Source organism: Phocoena phocoena, chromosome 8, assembly GCF_963924675.1.
Source record: "Phocoena phocoena chromosome 8, mPhoPho1.1, whole genome shotgun sequence".
NCBI lineage: Eukaryota > Metazoa > Chordata > Mammalia > Artiodactyla > Phocoenidae > Phocoena > Phocoena phocoena.
The window spans coordinates 61370133-61390718 of NC_089226.1; the positions used below are offsets into that span (position 1 = coordinate 61370133).

Here is a 20586-nt window from a genome sequence, read left to right on the forward strand (position 1 = left end):
ATGTTACATTTGACAAAATTAATGCTCAAAGATACTTTATTACCTATGATGACACACACAGCAAATTTCTGATGAGTGATTTATTTTCCTATATGCTTCCTCAGTGGTTTACTTTCTTTGTGCATTAACACAAAGAAACCCTATGCAATGGTCTATTGTTTGGATTGTCCTCTACTCCCAGGAGTTCTAAGACAAGAAATAATTATTCATTCATTGATTACTTCATTTAATAAGTATACAGTTACTGTCTATGGAGGACCTACTGTAAAAGGCACAGTAGTCACGTAGGATAGTACAAAATACGCAGAAACGCTTATACAGCACGGAGGGTGAGTGTGCTTGATAGGAAGAAAAGTGAAAAGTGGGTGAAGGTGGGTGGGGTGTATGGAAAAATTTCCTTCGGCAATACTGGAAAGTTCATTGAGACCAGGATCAAAAGATATGTGAGCAGGTGGAATGTGAGCACTGAACTTTTACCTCAAAAGGGAAGGTAGGGTTAATTTTGAGGTCTTTTAGGGCAATTGGGAGAGGGAGGTTATGCCTTAGAACAGGAACATCTGATGTAGTATAGCATTGCTGCCTACAGCATGCAAGCAAGAGAAGTAGGAAAAAAGGAGACATAACAAGACTTTGAGCAATCATTATGTCTCTGACTGAGCACATTAGTTTTTGAGTAATTACTGAAAATGGATCAGAGCATTAACCTGAAGTTTCTCTCTTAGGTTTGAGGTCTACCATAGAGCCCCTGTAATGCCGGTATCCTCTCTATATTTCAAGCCTTCTTGACAGTTTTTATGCTTTAAGATAGACGTTTCATCCATTACTGACTGTGTATGGCCCCCTTCCTTTTCTCATTTCCCTTGACCTTGACAAAGGCACCCTATCTGCAGACCTTCAGGGACCTTCCCATATCCTTAGGGAAAGAAATGAGTAAAAGGAATCAGGAAATTGTGCTGAAAGTTCTTTATTAGGCAGAAGCCATACCCTTGAGTGTAGACATTATTTCCCCAAGTTCAGAAAATAGAATCTAGGGAAATATGGTCTTCCGATGGTCACCAAGAAATAGGCCAGGATCTCAATGGTACTTGTGGGCCAAGGCAGTAGCCACACCGGCCACCACCTTCTGATAGGCAGACTGAAGCTCCGGGGTGAATTCCTTGCCAAAGTGGCGAGCCAGCACAACCACCAGCACGTTGCCTAGGAGCTGTGTGGAAGAGATAAAATGCAAGAGCATGGTTAGTAGAGGGACCCAGCTTAGAGTATTTAAGTCTCATCCCAAACTGTGTCCCTAGGGTATAAGCAGAAAGGTAGCTGAAGTGTAGGTGTTACTACTGATGTGAACCCATCCATATCAGCCTGAATTTATATTTAGAAATGTTTCTCTCTTTCTGCCTTAATCCAGAACGTGTTTTCATTTTTATTCTTTAGGACCATTTCAAGAAGCAATACAACATTTTATCCTCCTTCCTTCAAAGGGAAGAGATAAGAGGAAAATATTAATTAACATTTTTTAAGTGGATAAAAAAAGAAAGTCTTCTTTAAAAATTAGACACTCAAAATAAAGTGTGATTTAAAAAGGAGAAGGCATTGCAAGAGAACAAACAGAGGAGAACAAGAATGAATAAGAGGGGGTGATGGTTGTGAGCAAACAGGGTAAAATAAAGTACAATAAAGAAAATGGTCCCGAGGAGTCCATAGTGCCGTATCCAGAATACCTCTCTTCCATTCTAAACTGCATCCTGCCATTGAGCCCTCTCCCTATGACATGAGCTTGACCACGAAAAGAAGAAGGAGAGCATTGATGGTCCCATAGACTCACCCTGAAGTTCTCAGGATCCACATGCAGCTTGTCACAGTGCAGCTCACTCAGCGCAGCAAACGTACCCTTGAGGTCGTCGAGATGCTTCAGGCCCTCACCAAAGGAGGCTAGCACCTTCTTGCCATGTTTCTTCACGTTAGGGTTTTTCATAACAGCATCAGCAGTGGACAGGTCCCCAAAGGACTCAAAGAACCTCTGAGTCCAGGGGTAGACAACCAGCAGCCTGAGGGGTGAAAACAGCAAAAGGACAGAGGGAGTCAGCACCTGTCAGAATCTCAGGGGCTTTTTCTGTCCCCACGTGCCCAGCTGCCATTCACTCTCCTTAAGCCTGCCTTGTAAGCTGGATACCTACCTGCCCAGGGCCTCACCACCAACTTCCTCCACGTTCACCTTGCCCCATAGGGCAGCGACGGCAGACTTCTCCTCACCAGTCAGATGCACCATGGTGTCTGTTCGTGTAGTTGCTAGTGAACACGGTTGTGTCAGAAGCAAGTGTAAGCAGCCGCTAGCCCTGCTCTTCCTTTTAAGCCCCACCCAGCTTCCTGCCCTCCCTGCTTCTGAGAGCAGATTGGCCCAGAGCACAACACAAGTTCATTGGTTTGGGGGAATGTGAGATGCACTCTTGTTCCTCAGTTCCCTTCATCTGTGATTGTCTGGTCCAGTGTGTCGGGACTCAGAAACCCTGCTCTCCCTGTACTTACCTCCCAGCTTCATTTCCTTCATCAGTAGCTTCTACAAATATACTGTCAGTCTCATTTATGCATAAATGTTTTAGTCAACACTGTGGAATGTATCTTACAGTTTAACCCATCCAACTCTTTCAATTCATACATAAGAAAACTGAAACCTAGAAAGCAAAAATTTTATGAAGTTGACTCTATATGGAGCTTCACTTTGTTTCTAGATATGTTTATAAGTGGTTGGAGTGGATAAATATTTTGCCATAGATTTAACTTTCTTTCTCCTTTGTATAATACTTTGGGTCACAAAATTCTTCATTGAAATAAATGTCCTTCATTGAAATAAATGTCCATTAAGAGAAAGAAAAGTAATAAATATTGTCTCTCTACCACCTACTGAAATGGGTTTGGGGAGCATGCATTATAATGGGAACAATTTAATGAGAAATAAAGAAAAATATGTGATACCTATTGCATAAGTACTTAAATATATGATGTGACTAAAGAGAGAATGCAAAGGAATTGCAAACAAGATTTATCTTATTCAGCCTGTTAAAGTCTAACAGGGTTTCTGGGAAAACACCAAGTGCAGAAATTTCCACAGCCGGGTCCTCAAGAAAAAAGTGGAGTTGGACCCAGGAATGAAGATTCAAAGCGAAATTCACTCTTTTCTCAATTCAAAATAATACTACAATGGTGTACAAATATATACCCACCAGCATAGCTGGAAAGAAGGAAGGAAGGAAGGAAGGGAGGGAGGGAGGAAGGAGGGAGGGAGGGAGGCACAAAGGAAGGAGGGAAGAAGGGAGGGAATGGAAGGAGTAAAAGAAGGGAAAATAATGGAATGAAAGGGAAGGAGGAGGGAAAAGAATATAAAGAAGAGGAGAGATGGACAATTCCAAAATTTTGCAAGGCTGTAGATAAAGAAAAGTTTTTATACTTTGCTAACGATAGTGTAAAACAGTATAATTGCTTTTGAGAATATTTGGTGGTGTCTACTGAAGCAGAATATATGCAGCACCTATGACCTGGCAATTATACTTTTAGATATACAGAAATGCTTGCTTGTGTGCATCCAAAGACATGTATAGGAATGCTTATAACATCAATATGCCTCAGAATCTCAATTCGGTAGCAACTTAATTGTTCCTCATTTAGTGGAATAGATAAATTATACTATGGTAAAAGGATGAAATATTATACAACAATGAAAAGAATCTGTATCACATGCTGTAATACAGATTAATTGCACAACATAATGTTGATTAAAAATTACCAGGGATAATAATTCAAATTATATGATTTATATATAGAAAGATGGACAGTGTGTCTGTAATTCAGATGACCAGGGGGGAATGTTATATGATAGGAAGTTGCTATGAACGATCTTTACACTGTTACAGTTTCTTTTTCTTTAACCTGAAAGTCAAATAAAACTTGAAAAATTCAAGGACTGGAGCGACATGATTTGATTTGTATTATTTTGGCTTCAGTGGACATGGGGGTAAAATAAATGAGAGACAAATAGGATGATATTGTGTTAGGGAGGGAAGTTAAAACATCTCTATTTTCAGGCTTGAGCAATTGATGATGGGATAGTCATTAAGAAGGGGAACACAAAAAGAAGCGTCAGTTAGCAGGAGTAAATTGGGAAAAGATCAGGAGTTCAGTCTTGGACATACTGTATTTGTTGTACTTTTGAGCAATCCAAAATGGGATATTAAGCAAATAGTTAGATATCTAGTTCTGAAGCTCAGAAATAATGCAATCAGCTCAAGAATATACAATGAAACAGGGCACAGGGCTTCCCTGCTGGCGCAGTGGTTCAGAGTCCGCCCGCCAATGCCAATGTTCGTGCCCTGGTCCGGGAAGATCCCACATGCCGCGAAGTGGCTGGGCCCGTGAGCCGTGGCCACTGAACCTGCGTGTCTGGAGCCTGTGCTCCACAATGGGAGAGGCCACAACAGTGAGAGGCCCTGTACCGCAAAAAAAAAAAAAAGCAGGGCACAGAGGAACAGATCATAATGCATCATATAAACCACTACCACTACCTTTTCAAAAATGACAGACAATGCACTTTACAAATATCTCCTTGAAACCTTGGAATGTATTCGTGGGGTAGGGATAATTATCCCATTTACAAACAAGGAAATTAATTCTGAAAAATGTTAACTAAATGTTTCAAGCCAATGGGGCAATAATTTGACATTGTCTGTTAATCCAAAAGCCCTGGCTTTTCACTTTATGCCAGGGACTTCAGTATAGAAATTTGAAGTGATTTTTACACAGGTGGCTATGCCCATTGCCAGCTCTAAGTAAGAGACATCTAGGTTTTTTCTTCTTCTGTCAATAGATTTCCTCTTTGCATTCACTAGGCAGGGAACCTGGCTATCCTCCATGACTTCTCCACTCTCTATTTCGCTATGTTTCAAGTCCTGCAGCATCTTTGCCACAGTGGTCCTTTATTTGATTTTTTTCTTAGTACCACTGCTCCTGTCAAGTTTAGTCTTTTACCTATCACTTCATTATACTCACAGCAAATTCCTACGCCCAGATTCAGGGTAGATTCTGCCTTGTCAAGTCTATGCCCACACATGGATCAATTTCCCTAAAATACCCTATTGATTATGTCACTCTGGTGTGCAAGAAACCTCACTGGTAATTTTGTTTGCAGCAATAGCTTCTTTTCCTTCTTTTTCTGGTCTCTCTAGCAGATTCTCTAATTTTATACCACCCCACGGCTTTTAATGGGCCAGTTTCTCCTCTGTCAATTAGACCTGGCATGCTGATTCTTGAATTTGTCATTTTCCCTCATAAATGGCCTTTATCTCTACCAATAGAATTAGAAATGTGTTTTAAGTACAGAGCTACCAGGTGATGACAGATTCAAACCAAAGCTGCCAGTTCATATGCTTTAGGGATGTTGCCTTCATTAGTACCATTGAAGATGCTAGGAAAAAGTTGAGAGCAGAGTCCTTTACTGGGTCTCTAAAAAGTACCATCTTCACTGCATTATAGCTGCTAAAAATATGTTTCTTATATTAAATAGAACTGAGCTATAGTCCAAAAAGAACTCTATGCTGAGTTTATACAAATAACAGCCTATACAGGTCCCCTACTTTGTGTCCTAACAACTCACTATCAATAATCATTTTGCATCTCTCAAGAGTAATTCCATTTCCTTCCTTTTTCTAAAGACCTTGTCCAACTCAAGAGTCTAGTTTCCCTTCCTAGGAGTAATTACCCTTTGAAGCCACTCTTATCCCGTAGAATCTTATAAGGGTCCCTTCTCTATCATCCCCAAACTCTCAATCTCCAATATTCTCATTACAATAGGAGTGCTTTCTTTTAGCTGAATCAACTTATAAAAGATAAAGACAGAGAGAAAATACAAGGATATTCCTTACAGAGCATGACTTTTATTTTATTTGTATTATATAGGAGTTAAGTCTGGAGGCAGGGGTCTCTCCCTTCACCTTCAGGAGATGGACTGTTGGGACCCAGGGCCCTCAGGTAGGCACCAACATAGATGGCCAGGCAACTACTGGTACTTGTTGGCCAGAGCATTAGCCACAGCTTCTGTCAGCTTCTGCCAGGGAGCCTGTGTCTTTTGGGTAAATTCCTCGCTGAAGTGGGTTGCAAGACAATCAATATCATGTTGCTTAGAAGCTGGGGATAAAAAGAAGATAGTGCATAGTGAACAGAAGGTCTCAAGCTGCCCTTACAGCAAATAGATATAACATCCATTTCCTTCTTGATAAGAGGTTGAGCAACTTTCATTGTCATGCTCCCACAAAATGCATCATTTTATGCTTGACATTGGCTTCAGTGACTCCCAGTCCTGAACCCCCAATGTGTTCTATCCTTCTCTCATTTTCCCTGCCAACTTCCGACCCCAGAGCATTGCTATGGATTGCTTCTCTCCTTTTTTAAAAGTAGGATTATAGTGCTGGGGCTTGATACGCATAGTCTAAGTCTTCAGATATTGCATACATTCAAATTGTTTGGACACCCATTTGACAAAGAATCCAGTGCTTTGTATACAAGAGCATTTCATCATTGCTGGAGTTGAGAGGACGAGGGGCAAACCATGAAAAAGTCGCTCTTACTTTGCCCTGCTTACTCCTGGTTCAAAGCTCAAGAACCATGCAGAAACGTGTTCATCGATTTTTATAGAAAATTTCAGTTATCAAAGGCAAGGTGTTCTTCTCCCTGGCTCAATTTGTATTCTCCAGGCCAAACTACTTAGCTCACTTTTGTCCAGTGCTCTTCACGACATTTATTTTTAAGAAATATCAGATGGCCAGTGGCCTCCACTGGTCATAGCATAATTAATTACTCTACTTGGTCTTACCTTTGACCTTAGGAACAGCCTAACTACCAAAATCAAGCTTTTTCCTGAAATATTACCTCCAAAAAATACCTCTATACGATAAGACTTAAGTACCTGTGTTCCCTACTGTAACCACAGAACAGATACCTGGATGAAAGAACAAAGCACAAGCATGACCAGAACTCACCCTGAAGTTCTCAGAATCCACATCCAGCTTGTCAAAGTGCAGCTCACTTAGATGTGCAAAGGTGCCCTTGAGGTCGTCCATGTGTTTAATGGTATTTCCAAAGGAGGTCAGCACCTTCCTGCCATGGGCCTTGACCTTAGGGTTGCCCATTATCGCAGACTCAGAGCATAAGTTAGCAAAATTGTAAAAGAACCTCTGGGTCCATGGGTAGACAACCAGGAACCTATGGGATGGTCATAGTCACAGAGCAGATGGGAAGTCAGAGTATGTAAGAAACCTGACCAATCCGTCTTTCTGGAAAAATCTCTGCCTTTCTGCCCCCTGTCCTACCTGTGTCCAGTGCTTACCTTCCCAAGCTCTCACCTCCAGCCACCTCTACATTCATCTTGGCCCACAGGCTAGCAACAATATCCTTCTCCTCAGCAGTAAAATGCACCATGGTGTCTGGGAGCTTACTGGTGATCACTAATGGGCCAGAAGCAAGTCTGTGCTGCTGCTTCTCTGCATAGCCCTTTATTCCTCATCTCTTGTCCTCAGGCCCTTACTTCTCCCAATAAAATGAGACTATTTTTCAAAGGTGGGTTGTCACCACCAGGGATGGGACTTGGGCAAGGGAGTGTCGGCTAGATGGACATTTGTGTCTCTGATAGTGTTGGGTGGCTCTGTCAGGGGGATTCTGCTGTCCTCTCTCCTACCATCTACCGTGCAATTCATATCTGAAACTCCCTGCCACCATCCCTGAATTGACCATAAGGCATAAACAGAATTAGGAAGAGTAACAATTAGAACTCTGTTGAGCATTGTATCAGGTGTTTACAAGACATTGTTCTGCTCTTCAGCCAGGGTATAGAAGAAGTCACAGCTCTTCTTGGTTACCAATGCTTCTAAAGCTTATATGGGGCTCATAATTTTATAGTTCTTGTAACCAAGAAAAAAGACCTCAATCCAGAATCTGTTTAGAAATAAGATAGGTAAAAACTGGGTAATTTAGAGAAAAATTGAGCACCATCCCATTGTTGTTGAGTTTTACCAATAATATATGCACTTGCCTGAATAATTTTTTTCACTCTGATTATATGGACAAGTGTCTCTGGCCAATACATGTATCTATGCATTTGTATCAGAGAATACACAACTGGCTGTTGGGGAAATAGGTGTTCCTGTGTTCAGTGAAGAGAGTATTAGAATCCTCTTTGGCAATGGCTATAGAATAATGGAGTTGTCTCTTGTGTGCTGAATCCACACTCTCTGGCTGTGTGTAATGTTTCTTCATATCTAATCAGGCAGAGGCAATCTTCACTGACAGTACTCCACACACCACCGCCACTGTGATCTAAGGTACTTTGGTCTCACGCATCCAAATAAGCATTTACAGGACCAGAAAAGGCACACTTGTAGTGGGAGAGGGAATGGTTCATTTTGTTTCTTCATTTCAGAATTTGTTTTCCTACATTTTGACCTCCAGAAAGCTGGTTTGTTTGTTTCTCCCTGAGATCAATCTTATAAATATATATACATATAATAATAATAAAAAAAATTATCTCCATGTGTATTTACAGAGGTACTCTAAAATTTAAAAACTTCAACTCGATATATTCAGTATATTATAGATGAATTTCTACTATTAGAAAATAAATCCTTTCTGTCTACTTGATATAGCAAGAGGCTTTTATCTATTCAGCTTGGAAAAGACTTAAATGTAAAATGTGGATAAGAATTGCTAAGTTTCTGGAAGCTGGTTTACCATAAAAGACATGATTATCTGTGAGCTCTCCATCCTAAGCTATGTTAATGTGAGCACTTTGGTACAGATATCTGAAGAAAAGAGTTTGAATTAATGCTAAAAGAATTTGCTTCAAGATAAGAGGTCAATGAAATAAAATAAAGAAGAGGGACCTATGACTACAGCTAGGAATCCCAGTCACACTCAGGTGTGGGTTTGGCCTGCCGGGGTGGATCCAGGTACTTGATGTTTGGTGGTCCTGACCCCCATCTTCAGCAGAGTATGTGCACCCTGCAAGCCCCCAGACTCAGGGGCATCTGCAATTCTGAGTGTCGTGGAATAACCACCCATTTTTCCAGGAAACCAGGCAACAGTTCTGGAAGTTACCTCTAACTCCTGTTTTTCTCTCACCCTTTTTAGATAATCACTCTTTCTGAGCAGTTTACAATGATCTCTCTTCATAAATGCTGTAGCCAATCTGCACACATTTCTCTCCTGATAACAGCAATCAATTTAACATTCCTAGGCAGCTTTCATCACTTTAACCAGACAGTTCTTTAGTAAATCCCACAACAAGTACTTTGGAGTTGACTTTAAAAACAGTTATCCCTTGCTCTGATGTCCAGCCCCTCGCATCCCTAGTCTATCCTCACAAGGTCTGTGACAAACCAGACACCAAAAACAACGGGAACTACGAACCTGCAGCCTGCAAAAAGGAGACCCCAAACACAGTAAAATAAGCAAAATGAGAAGACAGAAAAACACACAGCAGATGAAGGAGCAAGATAAAAATCCACCAGACCTAACAAATGAAGAAGAAATGGGCAGTCTACCTGAAAAAGAATTCAGAATAATGATAGTAAAGATGATCCAAACTCTTGGAAATAGAATAGACAAAATGCAAGAAACATTTAACAAGGACCTAGAAGAACTAAAGATGAAACAAGCAATGATGAACAACACAATAAATGAAATTTAAAATACTCTAGATGGGATCAATAGCACAATAACTGAGGCAGAAGAACGGATAAGTGACCTGGAAGATAAAGTAGTGGGAATAACTATTGCAGAGCAGAATAAAGAAAAAAGAATGAAAAGAACTGAGGACAGTCTCAGAGACCTCTGGGACAAAATTAAATGCACCAACATTCGAATTATAGGGGTTTCAGAAGAAGAAGAGAAAAAGAAAGGGACTGAGAAAATATTTGAAGAGATTATAGTTGAAAACTTCCCTAATATGGGAAAGGAAATAGTTAATCACGTCCAGGAAGCACAGAGAGTCCCATACAGGATAAAACCAAGGAGAAATACGCCAAGACACATATTAATCAAACTGTCAAAAATTAAACACAAAGGAAACATATTAAAAGCAGCAAGGCAAAAACAACAAATAACACACAAGGGAATCCCCATAAGGTTAACAGCTGATCTTTCAGCAGAAACTCTGAAAGCCAGAAGGGACTGGCAAGACATATTTAAAGTGATGAAGGAGAAAAACCTGCAACCAAGATTACTCTACCCAGCAAGGATCTCATTCAGATTTGATGGAGAAATTAAAACCTTTACAGACAAGCAAAAGATGAGAGAGTTCAGCACCACAAAACCAGCTTTACAACAAATGTTAAAGGAACTTCCCTAGGCAAGAAACATAAGAGAAGGAAAAGACCTACAATAACGAACCCAAAACAATTAAGAAAATGGGAATAGGAACACACATATCGATAATTACCTTAAATGTAAATGGATTAAATGCTCCCACCAAAAGACACAGACTGGCTGAATGGATACAAAAACAAGACCCATATATATGCGGTCTACAAGAGCCCCACTTCAGACCTAGGGACACATACAGACTGAAAGTAAGGGGATGGAAAAAGATTTCCATGCAAATGGAAACCAAAAGAAAGCTGGAGTAGCAATTCTCATATCAGACAAAATAGACTTTAAAATAAAGACTATTAGAAGAGACAAAGAAGTACACTACATATGATCAAGGGGTTGATCCAAGAAGAAGATATAACAAATTGTTAATATTTATGCACCCAACATAGGAGCACCTCAATACATAAGGCAAATACTAACAGCCATAGAAGGGGAAATCTACAGTAACACATTCATAGTAGGGGACTTTAACACCCTACTTTCACCAATGGACAGATCATCCAAAATGAAAATAAATAAGGAAGCACAAGCTTTAAATAATACATTAAACAAGATGGACTTAATTGATATTTATAGGACATTCCATCCAAAAACAACAGAATACACATTTTTCTCAAGTGCTCATGGAACATTCTCCAGGATAGATCATATCTTGGGCCACAAATCAAGCCTTGGTTAATTTAAGAAAATTGAAATTGTGTCAAGTATCTTTTCCGACCACAATGTTATGAGACTAGATATCAACTATAGGAAAAGATCTGTAAAAAATACAAACACATGGAGGCTAAACAATACACTACTTAATAACCAAGTGATCACTGAAGAAATCAAAGGGAAATCAAAAAATACCTAGAAACAAATGACAATGGAGACACGACGACCCAAAACCTATGAGATGCAGCAAAAGCAGTTTTAAGAGGGAAGTTTATAGCAATACAATCCTACCTTAAGAAACAGGAAACATCTCGAATAAACAACCTAACCTTGCACCTAAAGCAATTAGAGAAAGAAGAAAAAAAAACCCCAAAGTTAGCAGAAGGAAAGAAATCATAAAGATCAGATCAGAAATAAATGAAAAAGAAATGAAGGAAATGATAGAAAAGATCAATAAAACTAAAAGATGGTTCTTTGAGAAGATAAACAAAATTGATAAACCATTAGCCAGACTCATCAAGGAAAAAAAGGGAGAAGACTCAAATCAATAGAATTAGAAATGAAAAGGGAGAAGTAACAACTGACACTGCAGAAATACAAAAGATCATGAGAGATTACTACAAGCAACTCTATGCCAATAAAATGTACAACCTGGAAGAAATGGACAAATTCTTAGAAATGCACAACCTGCCAAGACTGAATCAGGAAGAAATAGAAAATATGAACAGACCAATCACAAGCACTGACATTGAAACTGTGATTAAAAATCTTCCAACAAACTAAAGCCCAGGACCAGATGGCTTCACAGGCGAATTCTATCAAACATTTAGAGAAGAGCTAACACCTATTCTTCTCAAACTCTTCCAAAATATAGCAGAGGGAGGAACACTCCCAAACTCATTCTACGAGGCCACCATCACCTTGATACCAAAACCAGGCAAGGATGTCACAAAGAAAGAAAACTACAGGCCAATATCACTGATGAATATAGATGCAAAAATCCTCAACAAAATACTAGCAAACAGAATCCAACAGCACATTTAAAGGATCATCCACCATGATCAAGTAGGGTTTATTCCAGGAATGCAAGGATGCTTCAATATATGCAAATCAATCAACGTGATACACCATATTAACAAACTGAAGGAGAAAAACCATATGATCATATAAATAGATGCAGAGAAAGCTTTCGACAAAATTCAACACCCATTTATGATAAAAACCTTCCAGAAAGTAGGCGTAGAGGGAACTTTCTTCAATCTAATAAAGGCAATATATGACAAACCCACAGCCAACATCGTCCTCAAATGTGAAAAACTGAAAGCATTTTCCACTAAGATCCAGAACAAGACAAGGTTGCCCACTCTCACCTCTCTTATTCATCATAGTTTCGGAAGTTTTAGCCACAGCAATCAGAGAAGAAAAGGAAATAAAAGGAATCCAAATCAGAAAAGAAGAAGTAAAGCTGTCACTGTTTGCAGATGATATGATACTCTACATAGAGAATCCTAAAGATGCTACCAGAAAACTACTAGAGCTAATCAATGAATTTGGTAAAATAGCAGGATACAAAATTAATGCACAGAAATCTCTGGCATTCCTATACACTAATGATGAAAAATCTGAAAGTGAAATCAAGAAAACACTCCCATTTACCATTGCAACAAAAAGAATAAAATATCTAGGAATAAACCTACCTATGGAGACAAAATACCTGTATGCAGAAAATTATAAGACACTGATGAAAGAAGTTAAAGACAATACAAATAGATGGAGAGATATACCATGTTCTTGGATTGGAAGAATCAACATTGTGAAAATGACTCTACTACCCAAAGCAATCTACAGATTCAATGCAATCCCTATGAAACTACCAATGGCATTTTTCACAGAACCTAGAACAAAAAATTTCACAATTTGTATGGAAACACAAAAGACCCCGAATAGCAAAAGCATACTTGAGAACAAAAAATGGAGCTGGAGGAATCAGGCTCCCTGACTTCAGACTATGCTACAAAGCTACAGTAATCAAGACAGTATGGTCCTGGCACAAAAACAGAAATATAGATCAATGGAACAGGATAGAAAGCCCAGAGATAAACACACGCACATATGTTCAGCTTATCTTTGATAAAGGAGGCAGGAAAGTACAGTGGAGAAAGGACAGCCTCTTCAATAAGTGGTGCTGGGAAAACTGGACAGCTACATATAAAAGTATGAGATTAGATCACTCCCTAACACCATACACAAAAATAAGCTCAAAATGGATTAAAGACCTAAATGTAAGGCCAGAAACTATCAAACTCTTAGAGGAAAACATAGGCAGAACACTCTATGACATAAATCACAGCAAGATCCTTTTTGACCCACCTCCTAGAGAAATGGAAATGAAAACAAAAATAAACAAATGGGACCTAATGAAACTTCAAAGCTTTTTGCACAGCAAAGGAAACCATAAACAAGACAAAAAGACAACCCTCAGAATGGGAGAAAATATTTGCATATGAAGCAACTGACAAAGGATTAAACTCCAAAATTTATAAGCAGCTCATGCAGCTCAATAACAAAAAAACAAACAACCCAATCCAAAAATGGGCAGAAGACCTAAATAGACATTTCTCCAAAGAAGATATACAGACTGCCAACAAACACATGAAGGAATGTTCAACATCATTAATCATTAGAGAAATACAAATCAAAACTGCAATGAGATATCATCTCACACCAGTCAGAAGGGCCATCATCAAAAAATCTAGAAACGATAAATGCTCAAGAGGGTGTGGAGAAAAGGGAACCCTCTCGCACTGCTGGTGGGAATGTGAATTGGTACCGTCACTATGGAGAACAGTATGGAGGTTCCTTAAAGAACTACAAATAGAACTACCACATGAGCCAGCAATCCCACTGCTGGGCATATACCCTGAGAAAACCATAATTCAAAAAGAGTCATATACCAAAATGTTCATTGCAGCTCTATTTACAATAGCCAGGAGATGGAAACAACCTAAGTGTCCATCACTGGATGAATGGATAAAGAAGATGTGGCACATATATACAACGGAATATTACCCATCCATAAAAAGAAATGAAATTCAGCTATTTGTAATGAGGTGGATAGACCTTGAGTCTGTCATACAGAGTGAAGTAAGTCAGAAAGAGAAAGACAAATACCGTATCCTAACACATATATATGGAATTTAAGGAAAAAAATGTCATGAAGAACCTAGAGGTAAGACAGGAATAAAGACACAGACCTAGTAGAGAATGGACTTGAGGATATGGGGAGGGGGAAGGGTAAGCTGTGACAAAGCGAGAGAGAGGCATGGACATATGTACACTACCAAATGTAAAATAGCTAGTGGGAAGCAGCTGCATAGCACAGGGAGATCAGTTCGGTGCTTTGTGACCACCTAGAGGGGTGGGATAGGGAGGTTGGGAGGGAGGGAGATGCAAGAGGGAAGAGATATGGGAATATATGTATATGTGTAACTGATTCACTTTGTTATAAAGCAGAAACTAACACACCATTGTAAAGCAATTATACTCCAATAAAGATGTAAAAAAATACGAAAATAAAATTAAAAAAAAAGAGTAAATGATGGAGAAGATACAATATTAATTTTTGATCACTGAACAGAATGTACTTTATTAAAGAGAAGCCGGGCTCTCAAGGCCAAACTCCAGTCCCCATGTGTAGAAGGAAGGCATTGGGGACTAAAAATGGTGAACTGAAAGGAGAATTCAGTGGTACTTGTGGGCCAGAGCAGTGGCAACACCAGCCACCAGCTTCTGCCAAGCAGCCTGCAACTCAGGGGTGAATTCTCTGCCGAAGTGCGAAGCCAGAATAATCACCATCACGTTGCCCAGGAGCTGTTAGGTGAGAGACAAAATGACAATTAGATATGTTGAGTAGAATTTTCCTAAAAGAGTTGCAGAAAATAATGGCTTAATACCTACACCCACTCCCAACTCCACATCGTAAACTGCTCCATGGTTTGTAATCTGTGCAATAAACTCTGATAAGCTAGTTCTTAAATTTTATTTAAATTCTATGAGCCCTCCATTCAACATTCTGTCTACCTATATCCCCTCACTCTCTCCCATCTCACCATTTTTATTTGCCTCTCTCCCTCCCTCTCACATTTACCAATTGTCTAATCTTTGACATCATAGGATTTCAGGGCTGCATAGGTTCTTAGAGTGAGTTTAGTAAAGTCTCCAACCAATGCAGGAATAAGCTTCCACTTAGTCCCAATATTGATGGGTAATTTAATACATTTAGAGAATTTATTGATATTTCTTTGAGACAATCTGCCTAAAAATTATTCTCCCAAATACCTTCCTAAACTTCAGTCATCAGGAGCCACATAAAAGAAGACATTTCTCTTTCCTTGAGACAGGTTTTCATCTACCAAAACCCAGATTCCATTCCTCCTTGAACAAGTCTGTTATTCTCTGATATTCTCTAGGGTAAACAAATCCAGTTCTAACAAAAGTCCCCGAAAACTTTTAAGCAAACTCAGGATTAAAAGGGCTAGTAGCCCTTTAGTGTCACTAGTCCTGAATCAAGGTGCTCTTGGTATGTCCACTGGAATTCTGCCCTCTTAACACCAACTTTGATCTATGATTTCTGAGATCTTTGCTAGTCTTTGCAACCAAAGACTCAACTTCCATTATTATTCCAAAGTAAAAAGCATAAAAAGAACACATGACCATTTCCTGAACTCACCCTGAAGTTCTCAGGATCCACGTGCAGCTTGTCACAGTGTAGCTCACTCAGCTTAGCAAAGGTGCCCTTGAGGTTGTCCATGTTCTTAACAGCATCTCCAAAGGATGTCAACACCTTCTTGCCATGGGCCTTGACCTTGGGGTTTCCCATTATGGCAGAGGGAGAGGACAGGTTGCCAAAGCTGTCAAAGAACCTCTGGGTCCAGGGGTAGACAACCAGGAGCCTATGAGATGAGACCATAACAGATGGAAAATCAGTGACTCAAAAAGTTTGAAGAATTTCCTGGTCAATTTACCAGGCTCATATTCACCATCCTCCCCCATGAAGTCCAGTTGCTACCTGCCCAGAGCCTCGCCTCCAGCCTCTTCCACATTCACTTTGCCCCACAGGCCAGTGATAGCAGCCTTCTCCTCAGCAGTAAAATGCACCATGGTGTCAGGTCTTGAAGCTTACTGGTGATCACAGAAGTGTCAGAAGCAAGTCTGTGCTGCTGCTGGAAGGTGTGGCCTTTTATTCTTTACTGCTGAACTTCTGGCCCTTTGTTCCCCCTAATCCTTTAAAGTCATTGGTCAAGGCTGAGCTGTGTCCCTCAGGGGTGGAGTCAGGTCAGGAAATGGTCAGCAAGGAAGATGTATATTGAGTCTGTGATAATGTGCTGGTTCCTGAAACATCCTTCTTTTGTTGGCTCCTCCTCCATCCTCAACACAATTTTTCATTCATTCTCTCTTTTCACCCTCTTCTCTCCCCATGTCATCCTCCATGATGACATCCATCTCTCCCACTCTCCTTATCCCAGAAAGACCCATAGAATGCAGCTAAGCCCAAGATAGAGTTCCAGTCAAACCAGGTTTAATATTTGGGTTAAGGATGGTGAGATGGTGACAGGGACAAAAACACACTCAAGAAAAAAAAATACAATTGTTGACACAGAACCTCAGCCAGTTCTAGCTCTCTTGAGGAGTGGATTATAGCCAAGCTCTGGATTTTAGTTTTCTAAGGGAGACAAAACACATACATGGTTACTTCAGGAAGCTGAGCGGAGATACAAGGGATCTACAATAGAACTAAGACCTCAATCCCAAAGTAACATAACCAAAGATTATTTCATAGACAGAACAGGTAGAATAAGCTTACATCCTGTGCTTCCAGGGAACTCTCTCTCTCTGTCCATTTCTCTATGAGAACAAGGGAAACTGTCTACTCTGGAGACATTGCCCTGAGTGCTCTTCTTGATATTCCGTACTCATTTATACCAGCATGGCTGCTAAGGAGTCTGAAATGATTTAAAAATAGGACCTGTGATCAAACTGAGGAGTAGATGAATTGATATGATAGGCTAGCAGTTGGAGTATGTTTAAAGTTTGTTGAAGCCATCAGTTCAGGAGACTTCAAGTTTCTCTAGTGTCCTTATTTTTTGTTTCCTTCTGTATTTTGATGTCCCTGTTGGCTCTGGGTTTCCCTAAGAACACAGCATCATGAAATGGATTATGTACCTTGCAACTTTTCCAGCTGCAATCCTCTGTTATTATACTGGAGTCCTATTGATATAGAGGTAAGGAATGGTGGAGGAGAAGCCATCTATAATCGTATAATTAAAAATCAGCCTTCAGTGGACCAGTTTTCCTGGGCTGTGACCTTCACAAGTGTTTCTTAGCTTATTCTCCCCCTTAAGAAAGATAGGAAAGAATCCCTGGGCTAGACTATGTAACCTAGGATGACAGAATTCTAGGTTGAGAAAGAAGACATTTGATCACTGAAGTAGAGGACCAATGAAAGGACAAGAAGTATCTGGCTACCCAGTGAAGAATAGCCCTTGTATGAATAAGAGTTTTATTTATTTATTTATTTATTTTTAAGTATAGTTGATTTATAATGTTGTGTTAGTTTCAGGTGTACAGCAAAGTGATTCAGTTTTATATGTATATATATATTTTTCAGATTCTTTTCCCTTATAGACTATTACAAAATATTGAGTATTGTTCCCTGTGCTATATGGTAGGTCCTTGTTGTTTATCTATTCGATATATAGTAGTGTGTTTATGTTAATCCCAAACTCTGGTAACCATAAGTTTGTTTTCCATGTCTGTGGGTCTATTTCTGTGTTGTATATAAGTTCATTTGTATCATATTTTTTTAGGTTCCACATATAAGCGATGTCATATGATATTTGTCTTTCTCTGTCTGGCTTACTTCACTTAATATGATAATCTTTAAGTGCATCCACATTGCTGCAGATGGCATTATTTCATTCTATTTTATGGTTGAGTAATATTCCATTGTATATAAGTACCACATCTCTTTATCCATTCATCTGTCAATGGACATGAAGGTTGCTTCCATGTCTTGGCTATTGTACATAGTGCTGCTACAAACATAGGGGTGCATGTGTCTTTTTAAATTACGGATGATTTTTTAATCAGTAGAGATAGGGTTCTAGGTTTCCAAGGCAAATTTGTATAGATCCACAGTGTGAGTACAATGACCCTTCCCTTAGACCTTGGGTATGAGGATCAGACATTGTCAAAGCCCAGGGAATAAGAACCAGGCTGCACAAGACCAAGAGTTTGGGAAACAAACCTCATCTGAAGCAGACAGTATGAGTGTGTTCCATTCTCCTTCCGGTTCAGAGTGTGGACACCAGGCTTCTCTTAAATTCAGAGTGTGGGGTTGATCTCCCTTCTCCTCCCTTATACCCATTTCAGGGCTCATATATCCTTCTCTAGTAACAGCGTTTGGGAAAAGAACTGGCTTGCCTCCAAGGACCTGGCCCATCCCCTGCTTCCTTATTACTAAAGGTTGTGGAAAAAGGCTTCAAGAAATGTTACAGGGTTGAAAGGCAGCATGTCTGTAACTCAGTTCAAGGCTTATGAATTCTGATTCTGAAGTCACTTAAGCTGAATATACTTTCATTTTTGCTTAGGTGCTTGTTGATTCAAGCTCAATTATCTCAGCTGCTCATTTTGAAGTATTTATTTATTTCTCCTGTGAAATACCATGATTATTGTCTCTTTTTCCTAGATGAAAAACCCAAAGTTTAGGGAGATAAATGACGTGATTATCCATGATACATCAGAAAGATTAAATGGTCAGAAAAAAGAAAAAAACTAAGATTATTCATTTATTGCCTAGAAATTAAAATTAATAAAATAAAAATGTTATCTCTTAAGGTATTTAAATGAAAAGTTTTCAAAGAAACTTCAAAATTTGTTAAAGATTAACTCCTGCCTCTTAGGATATCCTGTGACATTTGTACTTTGGTAAACTCTATGCAGGATTTTAAGAAAGATGTAAGATGCCTCTCTTTAGCAAGGAAAAATAAAATATTTCCTTAAATCTTGCTAGCTCATTTATGATATATATGCTAATCCTGTGAGTCAAATACTGTATTATCTTTAGGTGCTATTAGTATGGAGGATTGTATAAATTACATTGTTAATAGATAAAATAGGTCTTTGATCTCACTACATTTTTTCATAATATTAGCTGAGAAAAAATCCTTCAAAAGTTATTCTTTACCACAAATGAGTTTTTTTTTTTTTTTTTTTGCGGTACGCGGGCCTCTCACTGTTGTGGCCTCTCCCGTTGCGGAGCACAGGCTCCGGACGCGCAGGCTCAGCGGCCATGGCTCACGGGCCCAGCCGCTCTGGGGCACGTGGGATCCTCCCGGACCGGGGCACGAACCCGCGTCCCCTGAATCGGCAGGCGGACTCTCAACCACTGCGCCACCAGGGAAGCCCGAGTTTTTTTTTAATTTTAAAATTGGAAAATTATGGACTGGGTTTATAAACCACTGAAGGTACAAAAAAAGCTGCTTAGGATTCTTGATTAGTGAAGCTATAAGTCTGCTTTCATTATGCATCTCGATTTATCTTCTTATAGCAGAAATAGATGGGATAAAAGTCCTATTAAGTGTTGCATTAGTCTAGAATAAATTGTGTGCCACGAGTAGCAGGAAATTCTAATGGCTTCCATGCAGGGAGCCAATGAATATCTTCTGTTATGATTGCAAAGAATGAGAGAATAGACCACGACCACTGGTCAAGCAACACTACTGCTTTGTAATCGCTGGGCCTCTGCATCATATCTCACAAAGGTTGCAGGTGACTGTGAACCCAAGCTGGGTCTCATTCTCAGAGGCATTTCTTTTGTTGGAGGCTCATAACACAGACATTGATGGTTTGACTGACCTCTGGGACCACTGTGACTAAGGCATAGCCAGAGATGCATGTGAGTGTTAATTAAGCAAGAAGAATCTTCACTGGGAAGAGGGAGTGGAAAGGCAGAACCAGCCAGTTATTGTACACTTGTCTACACGATGAACCTTGAAGGTTAAAGCTGGAATCTGGCAACTTAGAAAAGTCAGAAACTTCCCATATTCCCATTTTATAACTTCACTTTCTTGGCTCCCTTGATGCTTTTTGACCTTAAGCAAAGTTGTCTTCATTTATTTTTATGATTAAATTTTTGAGAAATTCCTGGTTTTTTATGTTGTTTAAATAGTATTGCCTAGTATATTCTATGAACTAAGACAGCTCTGAATAGTTAGAAGGAATGACACTATCATTAGAGCCAGTGCTTGCTAATCTTCCTTCCCTCTACCACACTACTATAGCTCATTGGTCCATATCTCATGGATCTTACTCAAGACTTTAGTCAAGTAGTAATTTACAAACTTTGTTCATACATAGTAGCTCTGAAGCACACGTAAACTCAATATTTAAATTTCTACCTACGATTGATTCAAATGAGATTATTCTACGTTTAAGGCTTAGAATCCTGTGTCCCAAGATTGGGAAGTC

General features: G+C 39.5%; 3 protein-coding genes across 3 annotated transcripts; all 3 read right to left on the reverse strand.

Annotated features, from left to right (window-relative positions):
* Positions 1-951: 951 nt before the first annotated feature.
* On the reverse strand, positions 952-2309 carry LOC136127131 (hemoglobin subunit beta). The gene is made up of 3 exons (XM_065882560.1): positions 2172-2309; positions 1820-2042; positions 952-1204 (listed from the first exon to the last, which is right to left on the reverse strand). Exons 1-3 carry the CDS (start codon positions 2261-2263, stop codon positions 1076-1078), a joined length of 444 nt encoding a protein of 147 aa, XP_065738632.1. The 5' UTR covers positions 2264-2309; the 3' UTR covers positions 952-1075.
* Positions 2310-6040: 3731 nt separating this feature from the next.
* On the reverse strand, positions 6041-7458 carry LOC136126948 (hemoglobin subunit epsilon-2-like). The gene is given in 4 exon segments (XM_065882391.1): positions 6041-6141; positions 6144-6168; positions 7020-7242; positions 7367-7458. Coding segments are annotated over 4 exon segments (441 nt in total).
* Positions 7459-14673: 7215 nt separating this feature from the next.
* LOC136127372 (hemoglobin subunit epsilon-1) lies at positions 14674-16298 on the reverse strand. The gene is made up of 3 exons (XM_065882888.1): positions 16127-16298; positions 15788-16010; positions 14674-14928 (listed from the first exon to the last, which is right to left on the reverse strand). The coding sequence occupies exons 1-3, from the start codon at positions 16216-16218 to the stop codon at positions 14800-14802; spliced, it is 444 nt and encodes a 147-aa protein (XP_065738960.1). The 5' UTR covers positions 16219-16298; the 3' UTR covers positions 14674-14799.
* Between the last annotated feature and the right edge of the window lie 4288 nt (positions 16299-20586).